The following is a 17011-nucleotide window of genomic DNA, read 5'->3' as shown; positions in this document are numbered from 1 at the left end:
TAGTATCTTAAATTTTCCAGAGACACAACCTTTAGGCAACTGTAATTGTGCACAGGAAAAAAAAGTTGCATTATTAAACACTAAACATGTAATTTCCACATTCTGCAATTAGAAGATATTTAATATATCAATAATAGCTCCCAAATGCTTTTCAGTACTGTAAGAAATCACTTCATTTTTGAGAATTATAAGCAAACCCAACATAAATTATCATGATTATCCTATTTGATTTTGAACCCAGTGTGCATATGTCTTTACTTAGAAGTCGTCTAACAGTGAACTTAGTGTTCAGACTTTGATGTTTGTCACAAAGAAGGGCTAGGGTAAAGGATAACCTATCATTTAGCTATTACATGAGTATGTCACAGATGCTTTTAACTTTTAGAGCATTACAGATATGCAACTGAACTAAAAGTCTTGCTAATACATGTTGATTTGCATACTGGACTTCCCATTTGCTTTAGAACTAATCCAACACCCCCAAGCCAAGAGAAGTCTCTCTATTGACTTTAGTGGTATTAGATTGGCCAAATGGTCCAAGCAAGTTTATTTAATATGCAGTGCCTATTTAGCACATTTTTGTTGCTTCACTTATTCCTGTAAACACAATTCCAGCCAAACAGGTTAACTTTTCAAATTAACAGAATAGCTACTGGGGAGTAGTTTCCATTTGTCAACAGATATATTATAGAAAGTTGGTTGCACTACCTCATTACTCTTGCTTTGTGAAAGAGCCAGGCTATCATTTGTCAATTCCTCATCATCTGCATTATTCCTGTTAAGAACTTTACTCTTCTTCTTCTTGGATCCTCCATCACTAGCTGTGCTGCTATTATCTTCTTCATTACCTTCCTCATCATTGTCATCCTCATCACTTCCGCTCCCATCATCTTCATCATCCTCATTATCTCCATCACTCCCTTCTTTTCGCAGTGCATTTTTTCCTTTTTTTTTCTCAGCAGTAGGCCGCCAATCATTGTCATCTTCACTATCATAGTCATCCATATCATTTAGTTCTTCCATCGACACAAAATCCAGCAAAGGTCGGTTCCTGCGCAAATTCCATTTTTTTGGTTCATTTGTTTGCTCATCAGCCACAGCATCCGGTTCAGCTGCTTTCTCTTTCTCTTTCTTCCTTTTTGGCTTTTCTTCTTCATCTTCTTGTTCTTTCTTTTCAGTTTTAATTACCTCTTTGTCTGCTGTTGGCACCTCCTCTTCAGCGGAGCTTTTTGGCTGTTGCTCTTCTACTTTCTCTTCTGCTGGTTCCTCCTCCAAGATATTTTCTTCTGATTCAGTACAGGAACCTTCACCACTGTCCTTTGATGCATCTTCACTCCCATGACCACTTCCTTCAGAATCTGTTGAGCATATGAAAATTTAAAAAAAGTTCCGACACAAATGTACCCCCAAAAATAAAATCTGTTGAAGCAAGTTGTTAAACAAAAGAATGATGCATGTTCCTCCCTCATAAGGTATTCCACCTATTTTTTCAGCTGGTGTCCAAATACTGCTATTTCGAGTGGTATGTTGAGAATCTGTTAAACATGAGTGCATTTTAAGATGGCAAAAAAAAGATGGCAGAATTTATTAAATGAACGTTAAATGTTCCTTTGAACTGCAGTTCATATTAACAATAAGCAGTAGCACAGAATAATTTCCATGTGAAGTCACATCTTAAAGAAAGAGCATTCCATTTTTTAATTTCTGGAGGTGTTTTCTAAATCTTCAAATTAAAATAGCTACCCAATAGAAGAAATTTAAAATTACAAAGCAAAGAGTTTATGTAACAAGTACTGACAAAAGTATGGATACTCCCACACCTTCATTTCTAGTACAGGTTTGCTTTTCTGGGTTTGGGGTCTCTTTTTATTTTCAATGTTATTCCATTTATTAATCCCACATAAGCTATGCCTCATTCAGTGTTGCAGCTGCACAACAATGCATAAATTATAACCTTATACCACTCATGTTCTGTGTGTAGTCACTATTTCTATTAATTAACACAGACCAATCTGTGCAATAGAAAGGAACAGAAGAGGACTTGTATGAAAAAAAAAAAATCACAAAAATAAGACATCTGTACTATAAAGTACATGTAAAAATTATTGAAAAAGATGACAAGCAAACTTGTTAAATTTTATAAACATCAACCGCCTTGACTATCTCTCATCTTATACTCACCTACTACTTTTCATTTAAAGTATTAGTTTTAATGAAGAAAAACTCAGGAAATATTTTTTAAAATTAACAAGAAAATACAAAATTGCTTGATCCAACACAGGGATCAATTAGGCAATGGCTACAGTTCCGAGTTTGTTCAGAGTCGTCATCAAGCTCTTGATGCACTGTCACATACATGCAAGGAAGAAACATGTTGATGCTTACAAACTCAAAAAAAATCCTTAGTCACTTTTGTTGCCGCACAAAAAGCCCCACCACTCAGTATCACCTTACACAGAGCATTTCTGCGCATACCCATCTCTGCATAAAGCCAAATAAACAATGGGGCCAGTGTGCTCCACACTTCACACAGCCTTTATTTCCACCCCACAGAACACTGTCTCTGACTAGCCGGTAACTCAGTTGTTACTTCGATATAATGGTCCGTTTTGTCTTTTTTTGCATATACCCATATGTGGAAGTATTTGATAAGCAGATTATGTAATTATCAACATTAGAAAAAAAAAAAATAATCCATCAGCACTACTACTGATTGGGATATTAACATTACCAATCCCCTTAGAAGCTAATAGAAAGTAAAAGTCTCCTGCAAACTTTCTAACCTTTAGAGAAGTAGGGGAAAAAAAAAAAAAAGAATACAGTAACACAAGTTATTGTACAGTCTTTTGAGACAAGAGTAATTCAGACATTTCCCTATGCCTACCAACCTTAATGGTAGTAATAGAAGTACAACATAATTAACTGAAGTTCTGAAATAGCAGAACACTCTTGAGGCATGTCTAAGAAAGAAAAAAACAGTATTAACTAATAAGCAATCTAAAAAATTATTTTTACATTACAATAGCTTTCTTTGGATACATATTCATGGGCCTGTTACAGTGGATCCAGAGAAAGGCCATGAAAATGGCCAGAGGGCTGAAATTCTTCTCCTATGAAGACAGACTGAGAGTTGGGGTTGTTCAGCCTGTAGAAAAGAAGGCTCCAGGGAAAATTTATTGTGGCCTTTTGATATATGAAGGGGACTTTTAAGAAAGAGAGACTTTTTACAAAGGCCTGTAGTGACAGGAAAAGGGGGACTGGTTGTAAACTGAAATAAGGTAGGGTTTAGATTGGACAAAAAGAAGAAATTTTTATGATGAGGGTGGTGAGACCCCAGAACAGGTTGCCCAGAGAAGTTGTGGAAGCGCCATCCCTCGAAGTGTTCAAGGTCAGGATGGATGGGGCTTTCAGCAACTTGATCTAATGGAAGACGTTCCTGCCCGTGGCAGGGGGGGCTGGCCTAGATGATCTTTAAAGGTCCCTTCCAACCCAAACCATTCTATGATATTTACAGTCTCATACTTTACAAGTAACTCCTAAAGCTAGACTCTCATACTAGACATTTATATTATAGATTAAATGCCATATGTATATTTAAAAGCAAAATGTATTTTAGTATCTCATTTCACAGGTTCTGAGTGCCAATGTGCACTACTTATCTCACTGTAAATAAGGTAGTACATGGTTTTGCCACATTAAAATTTATTTAACTGGATTTGTAAGTTACCTTATATTATTTTCTTTTGCTTTACTTCCCCACCACAACTCCATGACAGTAATTTGTTTGGATGCTTTAATTGTGCTGTTCCATTTCTAAATATGCTTAGACTTCTTGTGAATTTAAGCTTCCACTTCATTTGGGGGGGGGGGGGGGGGAGATCTTAGTCTGGGTATAGTTTGATCTTCAACAGCACTCTAAATTACCAACAGTGATTCTTGCATATCAATACTACAACATTGAGGATACTCTCTAGCTGCTTTATGCCATGCAAACAATATAAAGCAGGGAACAAATAAATGTTAGTTTCATTCACTTCTCTCCTTCAAATTCTCTTTGCCTTCTTCCTGCATATAATGCTTTGCGCTCTCCTTTCGGCATGCATGTACACACCTATAGTAAGGGATATCCCTCTTCTGTCTGAATGCATCCACCGTGATAGGTACTTCTCTTGAAAGAGCTATTCTGTGATAACAGCTATTTTCGCAGGTGTTCTTCTGTCAGATGCACTTTCACTTAGGAAGAGGCTGTAGTATACAATTTTCTCCTTGAAAGAAATTCTTAAAGAATGGGTCTTTGAAATTGGCAACCATATCATGTCATTCCCTATGGGAGAGAAGTCAAGTTACTCTCAGTGAAAGATGGGGCCAGACACACTGTCAAATAGTGAAGAATATAGAGTTCCACTGAGAACAAATATAAGAGCTAACGGTTGTGAGAAAGGCATCGTTTATTTCTGTACACCTTGTATCTTTAGCTCTACTGAGCACAACAGCAGGTGGCAGTCTAACCTAAAGAGGGTAATTCGGAGAGGAATTCTCCAGGACAGAGCATTATGCTCCAGCATTAACAAAAAAAAAAAAAAAAGTGTAACAAAGATAAATCTCCACATCAGCTGTGGAGCGTTGTATAATATGTACTATGCACAAGACTTCAGGGACATGCTACTGAAATCACTACAGCAGCCAAAAAATCCTCCTAGGGTTTTGCAGGACCGTCTTACAAGCAACTTTAAAGATGGTACCCTGTGACTTTTTTTTTTTTTTTTTTTTTTTTTTTTACATTCTAAGAAAATCCATGTATACAGAGAGTAAGTGCTACACTACATAAGTACATGGCCACCTACTCACAGAAGACAGGCTGATTCTTCAATGCAGTATTTAGCTTAACAAGCAGCTCTATAAAAAACAGCTTTATTGCTTGTTTTTAAGTGAAGTCTGGAGGATACACTAGTTAAAGGAAATCACAGATTCGATTTCAGGCTTGCCTCTTCCACTAACAAAGCCTAACCAACTCCAGACAGCAGAAGAGAAGCATCTGGCATAATTTTGCCAAGTTCTTTATTTTGCACTGACTCCTGTCTGGTTCAGTCTTACCCAAGTGCTTAAAGCTACATACAAAGAATACAACCCAGGATCCTGGAACACTGAAAAGGATGGAAAAACCTGAAAAACTGAGCATGCAATACAGAAAACAACTTCCATGTCTGAAATTATTCCTACTAAATAATATTGTTTGATAATAATCTATAAGCATCATGTGAGAGGTCATCCAGCCCAGAGTGTTCTTCACAATACCCTCTTTTTGAAGGTGGTAACAAAAACCAGGCTACAGGTGAGGATAACTCTTTTGGAGTTTAAAGCCATTCGAGCACCACCACCCTGTCTAGCAGTCCCTTAAGCTCATTCTCCCAATCACAAGCAAAAATTGTTTGTCAACAACAGCCTCTGCCCATAAACTTCCTTACAAGAACAGCTCCAGAGTCACAAAAACTCCTTTGCGCATGTGCTATACTAAACATGTGTAAAAGCAGCTGTACTTCCTATACACCTGATCTAGAAATTGCAAATAATTTTAAAGACTCAAAATACCTTAAGGAAATGCTTAAACTAAGTAGAAAGTTCTGATATTAAGAACTGAATGTAAAAATAAAGCAGGAAAACCTAGATCATATATGGAAAATATGAACTTTTTAACTGCCAAAGGCAAAGTTGTGTAACTGGTAAATTCGTGATCACATTTGTCTGTTAGACTAAGGCCACAGAGGTGCATTACGCTAAGACCGATATAACTATACTGAAAGCAAGAATTAAAAAGGCTTAATACTTTACTTTCAACATAACTTCAAAAAAAGAGAATCTGGCATCAGTTAGATACACGCCACTGGCTTTCTATTCTATTTTGCTGAGTATGATGATTAAACATTGGCAGGCTACTGGCAATTCAACGTCAGTAATGCTGGCAGTTAAAAAATAGAACTGTCCAAAGCAACATAATTAAGAACATACAAAACCAAACCAATGTAGATTAAGATATTACTGCTCTAAGGAGAGAAATCCACTTCTCAAATAAAGTTTTGGAAAAAAGTATCTAAACTCTGTATTAACTGCATATGTAGCCTGGGCAGAGTAGGAAATGAAACTGATCACTGATCCATGTACACTTCTTTCAGAAGACAAATATTTAGTTAAATAGAAGAAAGGATGGAAGAGGAACATAAATGAAAGTTGTTTATTAAACAGTTTCCTCACTTCAACTCAAGCAGTAATTCTACCACACAGCATTTCAGTAGATGTCTATTCAAGTCATAATAGCACTCAAAACTAAAGGTTGCCAAGTTTGACCTGAGTCATTGGGAACTGCCTTACTTACAATATTATAACACTGATGGAATTGGTTATCCTACCTCCTGAATTTGCTTGGCATTTCCCCGTTTCAGACATTGTCCTCAACTGTTTTTAACATTATGAAGCCTTACTTGTTTGGCATAAAGTATTGCATGCACCATGACTTTCCTCAGCAAAGCTGTCGTCCTAAATCACAGAATCACGGAGTTTCAGAGTTGGAAGGGACCTCTAGAGATCATCTAGTCCAACTCCCCTGCTAAAGCAGGATTGCCCAGAGCACATTACTCAGGACTGCATCCAGGCGGGTCTTGAAAATCTCCAGAGAAGGGGACTCCACAACCTCCCTGGGCAGCCTGTGCCAGTGCTCTGGCACCCTCACCGTAAAGAAGTGTTTCCGTGGATTTGAACTGAACTTCCTATGTTCTAACTGCTGCCCATTGCCCCTCGCCCTGTCACTGGGAACCATTGAAAAGAGCCTGGCTCCATCCTCCTTCAACCCACCCTTTAGATACTTGTACGCCATAATAAGGTCTCCCCTCAGCCTTCTCTTCTCCAGGCTAAAGAGTCCCAGCTCTCTCAGCCTTTCCTCATAAGGCAGATGCTCCAAGCCCTTAATCATCTTAGTTGCCCTTCGCTGGACTCGCTCCAGCAGTTCCCTGTCCCTCTTGAACCGGGGAGCCCAAAACTGGACACAGTATTCCAGTTGTGGCCTCACCAGTGCAGAGTAGAGGGGGAGAATGACCTCCCTCGACCTACTGGCCACACTCTTCCCTATGCAGCCCAAGATTCCATTGGCCTTTTTGGCAACAAGGGCACATTGCTTGCACAAATAATCCTTAATATTAGACTCCAATACAAATTATTAAGTAGTGAGCTAGAATAGATACTTTTCCCAGAAACACCTAAGACCATCTTGTACCAGGGAAGTGACATCCCTAAGACAATTGAACATGTGTCTGGGACATGCTAAGTCTAAGTCTCTGAGCCACTGTAACCAGCATATGCTCAAGAAACACTCCAAACATCCCACCCTCACTAGGCACGCCTAGACTCTCAGAGGTGGTCAGGCTACAAACTGACCATCCCACCAAGGTGGAGTTAATCAAGCGCCAAAGAATCTTTTCCATGTGGCAGGAAATACACAAGGGATGGGCAAACACACAAAAATGAGGAGATGCAAGAGAAAGTAAAGTAGGAGTAGTAAAGTAGGAGACCACGAAAATCCTGCTGAAGACTGTCTGCACAAGCAGAATGACGCTGAACCAATGAGCACCGGTTCCATAAGGGACAGACAGACTGGAAAGACAAGGCACAAAGAGTATGGGAAAAACAAAAACAATGCCACCCCATCACTAAATCCACTCTGCCCAGACACTGGAATAAAGGCTAGATTTCTGTTACATTACTTCTCTGCTGTCAGTAAACACACAGAAGAACAGAAATCTCGGTGTTTCCTAAAGACAATGCAAGTTCAAAATACCTGTCAGTCATTCCTAAGTGTTACTTCAAGTGGGAGACATCTGTACAGATAAAAGATCTCACTTGGGATGAAGATAACCCAAGAGAGCATAATGCCCATATTTTCCATTTTCTCAATGGGAAAAAACCCTTGCAAATTCCACTCTGAGGGACTATACACATTACAGTTGCAAAGTCAAGGCTTGAAATGATTCTAACAACTAAGATTGTGCAATTTTGTGATAATTTACAAACAATTAGCCATTCAATATTTTTTCTTACCTCCACTGTCTACTGGAACACCCTACAGCTCTTCTGTTGCATATAATTTAAGTTTATTCTCAAAAACAAATGTATTAGCTTCTTCATCAATGTTTCAGTAGTGTTTATCACTACAGCATTTTGGTGCTTCACAAACATGTCTTTATATTACAACATCCTGTACAGGAAAGCAAAAGCGGAATCTCCATTGTGCTAAGACGAAGCAAATTACAGAAAGATAGAGATATTTGCAATTTTTTATTTCTAGATCAAACCATAGGTTTTTCAGAATACCTAATATAAGCATTTATATAGATCATTACACTTTTTAAACAGAGCTCCTACTGACCTCAATTGCAATAACAGTACATAATATTTATGCAAGTCAGGCTACACACTCAACACCAAAAGAACAAATATTTACAAATGTCTAAAAATTTGAGTCTAGGAGACTTGTAGCAGAAGCAGTGATGGAATCCAGTTCTTGAAGGCAGCATTCAGCTACACTCTTCTCAGCTACACTGAGATAGAGAGCCAGTTCTTAAATTCACACATCCCTCTTGTTCAGAGATCTCACTACATTTCTCTGCATCATTTCAATTTCAGTGTATGAGCTGCCAAAACTGACCGACTTCACCGATGAAAGGAAAGAAAAGTAGTAGATTGTTGCTTTGGAATCCTGCTGGGAATTACTCTACAACTATACACTGATTTCTGGCATCAGTATATCTCCAGATGCTCTCAGAAAAAATAAATAAAAAAAAGAATTAAAAAAAAAAGAAAAAAAAAAACAACCAAAAAACCAAAGTATGCTCTAGTTAACTTAAAAGCAAAACTTCAAATAACTGATCTGTATTGTGAAACATATAATTAAAAAACTTCAGTTAAGTATATTACAGTACCATCATTTCAATTCACATATTTGTATGCTCTGATTCCAAAGGGACAGTTTTTTTGATTAATCCCACATTAAGATTACATATGAAATTCTTACTTTAGGAACAATATTTCAAGATGTTTGTAAAAAACAGAAAAATACAGTACTTTAAAAAATGGCATTACTACTTTCTATTACATAGAAAAAGAGAAGCCATTAAAAAATTACTTAATTCAATATTAACACAATGAAAAGCCCACTAGCCTGAAAACTATTTACTTTAAGTAAATATATGAGAATATAACAGTCCTAAAACCAGCTTCCCTAAAGAGATGTCAGAATGATGAGATCTTTAAAGTGGAAAAGGCAGTAATTGCCTGCTGGTGTGACCTAAATCCAAAAGAAAATAAATTAACTACATTATAAGTAAAGGCCATATCTTCTATGGATTTTTTTTAGTGGCAACGGAAGTTAGGTGTTTAAAATATTTTCTGTAATGAAAAAATCTACCAAGGCATCAGGACTCTGAATACAAGAATTCAGAAACGCCGATTCCTTCCTAAAAGTACTTAATACTAACTTCTCAAATCCTTACTGCATCTCACATTCCCAGAAATCTGATAGAACAATGAAGATGTGTAAAAGCTTAAATGTTCAGGGCTCAGTCCTCCTAGACTTGCACAATATCATCTACCAGCACGTACCACTTAACATCCTAAAGCTCATACATATGGATGCAACATAATCATCAGGGAGTAAACAACTTCGGAATTCTTTTAGTTCAGTATTTAAAAAGTTCTTTAACTTTTAACTTTCAAATTTGTTTTGTTTTTTAAACACCTATGTGTGCATGTGAATCAAATAAACATACATTGCAGAGCTGTGGAATTACCATACTTACAGGACTCCTCTGAGTGCATGAGTAGAATTTATGGTCATTTTCAACTTAGAAAGATTGTTTCTTCCTTCTGTCACATTTATTTCCCTTTGTAAGCAAACTATGCAATGAAATTCTGATTTCAAACAAATACCAAACACTGATTTGCAACAGGCTGCACAGGGAGAGACCTCAACGGTCACTAAAAGCAGAAAAAGCAACAGCCCTGACTGTATCGGAGGTATACACATTATGCTTTGAAAGCTGAATCCACAGTGGGAAAAAAAGGAAAACCTGTTTCCTATTAGCAACAATCCAGAACTTGTCTAGTAGGGCTGCTTGTGTGGGTACACACATATTCTTTATATATATATATATATACACACAACTGTGAAATTGTCAATTTTATTTATGGATATGGGTGTGTGTGTAAAAAAGTCCCTTTATTTCAAATCCAAATCTAAATGGACCAGGTACAATCAAATTTTAGGCTATGTTATACCATTTTCATTTTAAATCAGCACAGATGTTCTGTTTCAAATATCCTGCAGCTATTCAATTAACTTGTATTACAGATAAGAAATGTTTCTTTCTTCTTTCAACTTTAGAAATCATATGTCTAATAACTTTCTATTCCCCAACTTCTCCAAACACTCACAACTTTCTCCTTTCACATTGAAAATCTTTGAATATAGGATAAAATGTCACTCTGCCGCTGTTTCAAAGTATTTTCACTAAATTTTAAATTTTATTAAACAGAACATTGATTTCTACCAAAAGTGACCGATACAGGTTCTGAGATGTTAAAACAAAGTTATATGAACACAAAACACTAATTAGAAGAACATTTTAAAAGTAGAACTTGGGTCTTTCTCATATGCTTGTTTCAATTTACTGTTGCTTTTCTAAGGGAAAACCCACCCAACTTCCTCAAAATGAAACTGAGATTGAAACACTATCAAGGATAGACACTGAACCCCACCATGTGCTCATACAATATCCTAAAAGTCAAAGAGGATATAAATTACACATGAACCCTCTGCATTTAGACATAGTGGAGGCAGGGAGCTTTATTCATTATTTTTAATGAATTGTCTTCTAATCAAATAATATATTGCTCTGAATTATGTGTCCATCTCCCATACTCCATTTCTAATTCTCCTTTTCCCTTAAATCCTGCCTACACTACTGTTCCAGAATAGGGTGATTTTCTTCGGGAACTAAAAATCATTTCCTTTTATGGCAAATTGTCTTTACAAAATGCAGTGCCCTTAAAAGAAAGGACCAAAAATCCCCAAAACAAGATTAAAAAAGTAAATGAAACAAGCCCCCCAAAATCTTAGCATGAAATGGTAACATCAGTTTTACTCTCTTAAGTCACTGCAGCCTGCTCCTACCATACCAACCAAGGGAAATATGTCTAAGCTTATGGAAAAAAAACAAACAAACAAACAAAAAAAAAAACCAAGGAGCATTAGGGCATATTGTAAAACTGGCACTGGAGAAATAATTATTAAGCATTTTTAAGTTTATTAGTAAGGAGGAGCTTACCAGATGTTAAAAAATAAGCCTTTAAATGGAGATTGGGAATATTTTTGCAAGATAGATTCACATGAAAACATAGATCAGCATCCCCAGTGCAGAAATAACAAAGTTATTTGACAAGCTGTCGTAATGCTTCCCTTACACATCCTGCATCTCTTTGCTTATTTCCCTGAGCGTATGCTACAGAACATCCAATGTGCAGTTCATTCACAAACATGGTCCTGCCCCTTCTTTTCCTTCCCTCCAATATGCTTGAATTTATTCATTTTATTTTGTCATCTTGTTTACTTTCAGTTTCTGTGGATGTTCACTAAGATAACGGAATCTGCACATAGAAAAGACTGCAGAACAGCAACACTCTGAAGCAAGGATTTCCTTTCAGTATGAAATGCGTACACCTTTCTGCATAGCTATTGCAATGGACACCTTAAGTTTGTCTATTGTAAAAACCAATAAAACTCTGAACAGATTATCTTTCTGCTTAAGGTTTTCACTCACCGAGTGGAATTAACCTTGAATAACAGGCAAGTTCTTAAGTCCGCAACAAACTATTATCCAGCCTGATTCAAAACAAAACAGCTTTAGAACGTTCTTGTTTCAATACTAAATGTAGTGAATATTTCAAAAATTATCTCTATGTTGAAGAAATAAAAAGCAATAGAAATAGCTAAGGCAGTCAGCACAGAAGCTACTCAAATGCTTCTGCCAAAACTTGTTTGATAATCACGAGTTTTCCATTGAGAAAAAATTATTTGTAATTGAAGTATTGTATGGATGTTTTGTTTAATCAGTTGTTTCCTATCTGGAGGATAAGAATTTCCAGTTATCCAATCAGGTCACTGAACTTCAAGTGGCTCCAAGTACCAACAGTTCCCTAATACCATTCTGTCTCCCATAAATTAAATGAGCAACCATAAAATAAAAATGAGATAATTCTGAACCGAGGAGACGAGGAAGCATATTTACCTGAAGCATCTCCAACTTTAAAATCACTGTCATCAGAGCTATCATAATCTAAAGCTTCCAGCAGCGAAGCTGCCAAAGGCTTCACTTGTCTCCTCTTCGAACTGCGGTCCACTGCAGGAAAAAAAGGCATAGTATCGTTACTAGGTGGCATAATGAGAATTCAGCGTCGTTAAAGATATTTAAATTAGAAGGACAGGCAGAATGGCCGTGACAGGCAGGGGCAGTCTCCGCCACACCGCCCCACGAGCTGCTGGCAGAGGCACACGGCACCGGGGTCCCGGAGACATTCCTTCCCGCAGGTGGGGCGGGGGGACCGGCGGCGGGCACACCGGAAAGGTCTGCCCACGGTTAACCGGCCAGGAGCCGCCTGCCCGGCGGGGCATCGGTGCTGCCTTCAGGCGCCGGGAAACACGGCACCGAACCGGCCGCAGCCCCGGGCACCGGCAGGAACCCCGGGGGGCGGCTGAGAGGACACTGGGGTCGCTTGACGATCCCCGGAGCCACCAGCACCTCCCGACGTAGCGCCTTGGCGCGATCCATCAGCGCCAGCGACGAGAGGCACGGGGAGAGGGCAGCCGGGGCCGCCTGAGGAACGGCGATACGCACGCCCGCCCGCTCGGGAGAGGGGGCACTCCGCGGGCACCCCGGCATCTCCCCGAGTGCAGGGGCGGGAAAAACCGCTGAAGGTCACTTACTAAAGCCTGCGCAAGGGGAGCGGCGGGCGGGCAGGGGCCCTCGGGTGCAGCGCCGCGGAGCCGCCGAGCCCTGGGCCCCTTCCCCAGACAATGGGCACAGCGGCGACCCGGATGCAGACCCGCGCCCGCCCGCCCGCGGCGGCCGGTCCCGCACACTGCGCCTGCGCACCAGCCCGCCGCTCGCCCCGCCGTGCATGCGCGGCCTGAGCGCGCCTGCGCGGTGCGCAGTGAAGCCGAGGAGGGGTCTGTGCCCGTCCTCCGCCCGGTTCTTCCCGCCTCTGCCTGGGGCGGGGGGGCGAGGGTGCGGGGGATAGCGGGCAGCGCGGGGAGTCCGCTGTGGGCGTGGGCAGGGGCGTGGGCAGGGGCAGGGGCAGGGGCAGGGGCAGGGGCAGGGGCAGGGGCAGGGGCAGGGGCAGGGGGGCCCCAGATAAAGTTTCAGAGCAGACCCCTTCATTCTCGGGGGGTGCCTCTTCAGGATCCCATTTATTAGGAAAAAACGGCTTAAAAAGTGGTCTGGCACTTCCTCTGTTCCCCCCGTGTGGGAACGAAGCATTGTAAAACTGGTTTTATTTATCTCCCCGTCGTAAGAGCTGAGTTCCCGGGGGACTTCGTTGCGTTGTCGAGCTCATTCTTGCACCCTTGAAAAATAGCAAGCTGTTGCATTTGGGGGGGCGGGGGGGAACAAAAACAAACAAACAAAAAAAAAGACAAGAAAAAAAAACAAACTAGGGGTATTTGTTTGACCACGTGAGACGAGCCCAGGAGCTAAGCACAGCCTCCAACGGTGAGAGGTGGACGTCCGAGGAGAGCACTGCGCGGTCGGTCTTTCACACAAGGGACCCGATGCCGCCTCAGTGGCGGCAGCCAGCCCCGGCCCCGGCCCACAGCCGGTATTAAAAAAAACCGAGGGAATAATCTGGGGTGGTTTTTTTTGGCTTTCCCCCCCAAACTTGTGTTTGTAATTAGAAGAACGGGGGGGACATCTTATAGAATTGATGCTCTGACATAGTGGTGTGACTTCAAGAGCTTGAGGATCAAAAATAGAGTGAGCAGCCCTGAGGAGAAGGACTTGGGGTGGTTGGTGGATGAGAAGCTCAACGTGACCCAGCAATGTGCGATCGCAGCCCAGAAGGCCAACTGTATGCTGGACTGCATCAAAAGAAGTGTGGCCAGCAGGTCAAGGGAGGTGATTCTGCCCCTCTACTCTGCTCTGGTGAGACACCACCTGGAGTACTGTGTCCAGCTCTGGGGCCATCAGCACAGGAAAGACATGAACCTATTGGAGCAGGCCCAGAGGAGGGCCACAAAGATCATCAGTGGGCTGGAGCACCTCCCCTGTGAGGACAGGCTGGGAGAGTTGGGGTTGGTTAACCTGGAGAAGAGAGGGCTCTGAGGAGACCTTCCAGTACTTAAAGGGGCTACAGGAAAGATGGGGACTTTTTATCAGGGACAAGGGGTAACAGTTTTACACTGAAAGAGGGTAGATTTAGATTAGATATTAGGAAGAAATTATTTACTGTGAGGATGGTGAGGCACTGGAATAGGTTGCCCAGAGAAGTTGTGGAGACCCCATCCTCAGAGGTGTTCAAGGCCAGGGGCTTTGAGCAACCTGGTCTAGTGGAATGTGCACCTGCCCATGGCAGGGCTGTTGGAACTAGATGATCTTTGACGTCCCTTCCAACTCTAACCATTCTATGATTCTATGATAATAGTGCTAAAGATGAAAGCTTGCAACAGAATTGTAAGAGCATTATTAGAAGATGTGGGTTTAACAATGGATAAACGCAGGTAGAGTCAAACTAGTTCTACAATGAAGCATGGAGGGAACATAAAGATTGGCAAGCACACAGTCTGTGACAAGAGCCTGTGCTACATTTAGCACAATTCTGCGAGTATCACCCACACAAGCCTTCCCAGAGCCAAAACTCCTCTTGGTATTGCAAAGACTATTAGTGTGTTAGGGGTGTAGTAGTCATCTTTTTTTTTTTTTTTTTTAAATAGAGTATAGAGATGGCTGGTTGGTGAATGATGTAATTACGCATCTGAAATACTTTCAATAATAATTTTCTGTGTTTCAGATTTTGAGTAGGCAGAAAATTCCAAACAAAAATGTGAATTCTGTGTTCATTCTGTGCTTGAATTTCCTAGGTTGTTTATAGCACATTATCACATCCGTCATTGGTGCGTTCACACTGGCACCCCATTACCTCCACCACTTCTTTGGCTACATAGGTAGCCTGACTGCAAAATGAACTCCTTTCCTTAATCAGGTTTTGCCAGCCCTACCCAAATATGCTACTGGCCCATGCAGCCTAATCTTTCCTTCAAAACTCTGATCAGCTTCCCCGCTCCAGTAGGAGTTGCATGTCTTAGCTTTTCACTTCTTACGGGTTTTTTTTTTGCCTTTAACTGGCATCCCCATCTTACTCTCTCTTCACACAAATTTCAGTCTTAATAGGACAAGTAGCAGGGCTCAGACCCCTTCATTTAGACTCTGCTGATCCATGCTGACATGTGCAGCGACAAATTCTGCAGAATGCCCTGCCTGCCAATGGACAAGCCCCTGATCTTGTCCCATACGTGCTGATTGACAGGACAACTCAAATCACATGTAAGGGAAAGGAAAAGTTAACAGAACTGATCTCAAATTTGGCTTTATGGAGAAGGGCAGGCTGAGGGACACAAACAGCTTCAAAGAACGAGGGCTTTCAGCACATAACAGACAAGAGAGGAGCTCCCTGTAGAGCAGTGGAGGAACTTAACAATTCCTTTAAACATGAAAGTCAAAGCAGATGTATGGACTGTCTGGCTTTCAGCTCAGCTCTCAGGGGCAGCCTGCAATTCTGGGATTATTTCAGTTTCTACTTACACAGTTCTGGCAAGAATAGGTGATCAGGCAGAAGTTAATTAATGGCTGCCTGCCCCTGCTCCTCATTAGCACCTCACATTGCCCAACTGCTCCTTCCTCCTTCCCTCTTTGTATTCTGTCCCATGACTCGAGCCCTCTCAGCCCTTCTGTCTTACTCTTTCTTGTCCCATATCTTTCTTTTTATTCTTCCTCTCTTTTTTTCCGCCTCCAAAGGAATATTCACACTTACTTTTATTTCTGAAAATAGCATGCACATGTTCTTTGTTATCTTCTGTAGTCAGCTTGCATATTTTGTCCTCATTCCTCAAAAAAAAAAAACAACACATCAATAAAATGAAAATAACTGTGAAGGACCTAAAATTTATTTACTGTTTCCCTAAACGTCTGGGCACTACAAACACAGGGCTTATCAACAACTCATCCAAATTTAGTAATTAGAAGTAAATAAAACATGCAGCATAGAAATTATCTAGAACTACCGGTTTATCTTTTGATCATCATTCTTTGAAAGTTTTTGGCTATTAAAACATCTGGCTATTAAAACAATGATAAATTCCCCTTAGTAGATGCTAACCTCCTTTAGTAGAGTCAGACTATTTCAAATAAGGGGAAGGGAAGGGAGAATTCATGCTCCAAATGAAAGAAGCCTTCAGAAAGAATGTCTGATCCCCTTATTTCTGCAAAGCCTTTGCCAGTCTCAGCAGATAATCAAGGATGTTGAAATGTTCAGTTGCCTTTTTGGTTGCAGAAATGAGGTATTACTGGCACACCGCTGGGAGCTGGGCACTGTACTGACGTTGCTATACCTATTAAATAGATTGTAAGTGTTGTCAGTTTAGCACCTTTAAGTACTACCCTCATACACACATAAAAAAATTATTTTAAAAGGTCATTTTTAGAGCAAAATTATGAAGAGCTGAAATAGTACATCTAGTATGAAAATGTCATGGCAGCTCCATCACTAACATAATACCTAAAAAATGCCTAGAAATATTTCAGTATATCAGGTCATGTCAAGCATGTCATGTCTTTCAATTATCTCAGCATTCCAGTGGTTCTCTTCAGGTCGAGCCTTCAGTGCACAGCCTGTTGCAAGAATAGGTGTCCGTATCTCCATT

General features: G+C 40.5%; 1 protein-coding gene across 6 annotated transcripts in view; it reads right to left on the bottom strand.

Annotated features, from left to right (window-relative positions):
• Window positions 1-13170, bottom strand: part of PHF14 (PHD finger protein 14) — a gene marked incomplete at its 5' end in the record, with an annotated part of 172270 nt that extends 159100 nt beyond the window's left edge. For 5 of the 6 annotated variants that reach the window (XM_082499539.1, XM_082499538.1, XM_082499540.1 and 2 more), the window contains 3 exons: window positions 709-1358; window positions 12330-12440; window positions 13025-13170. In XM_082499539.1, coding sequence (XP_082355665.1) covers window positions 709-1358; window positions 12330-12440; window position 13025 — 762 coding nt within the window. Of the gene's footprint in view, window positions 1-708; window positions 1359-12329; window positions 12481-13024 lie in introns of those variants that run through there. The other variant, XM_082499537.1, reaches the window with a different exon arrangement.
• Between the last annotated feature and the right edge of the window lie 3841 nt (window positions 13171-17011).

The sequence above is a fragment of the Vanellus vanellus genome (assembly GCF_965231255.1).
Source record: "Vanellus vanellus genome assembly, chromosome: 2".
In the NCBI taxonomy this organism is placed as follows: Eukaryota; Metazoa; Chordata; class Aves; order Charadriiformes; family Charadriidae; genus Vanellus; species Vanellus vanellus.
This window is presented reverse-complemented; position numbering and strand designations above follow the sequence as displayed.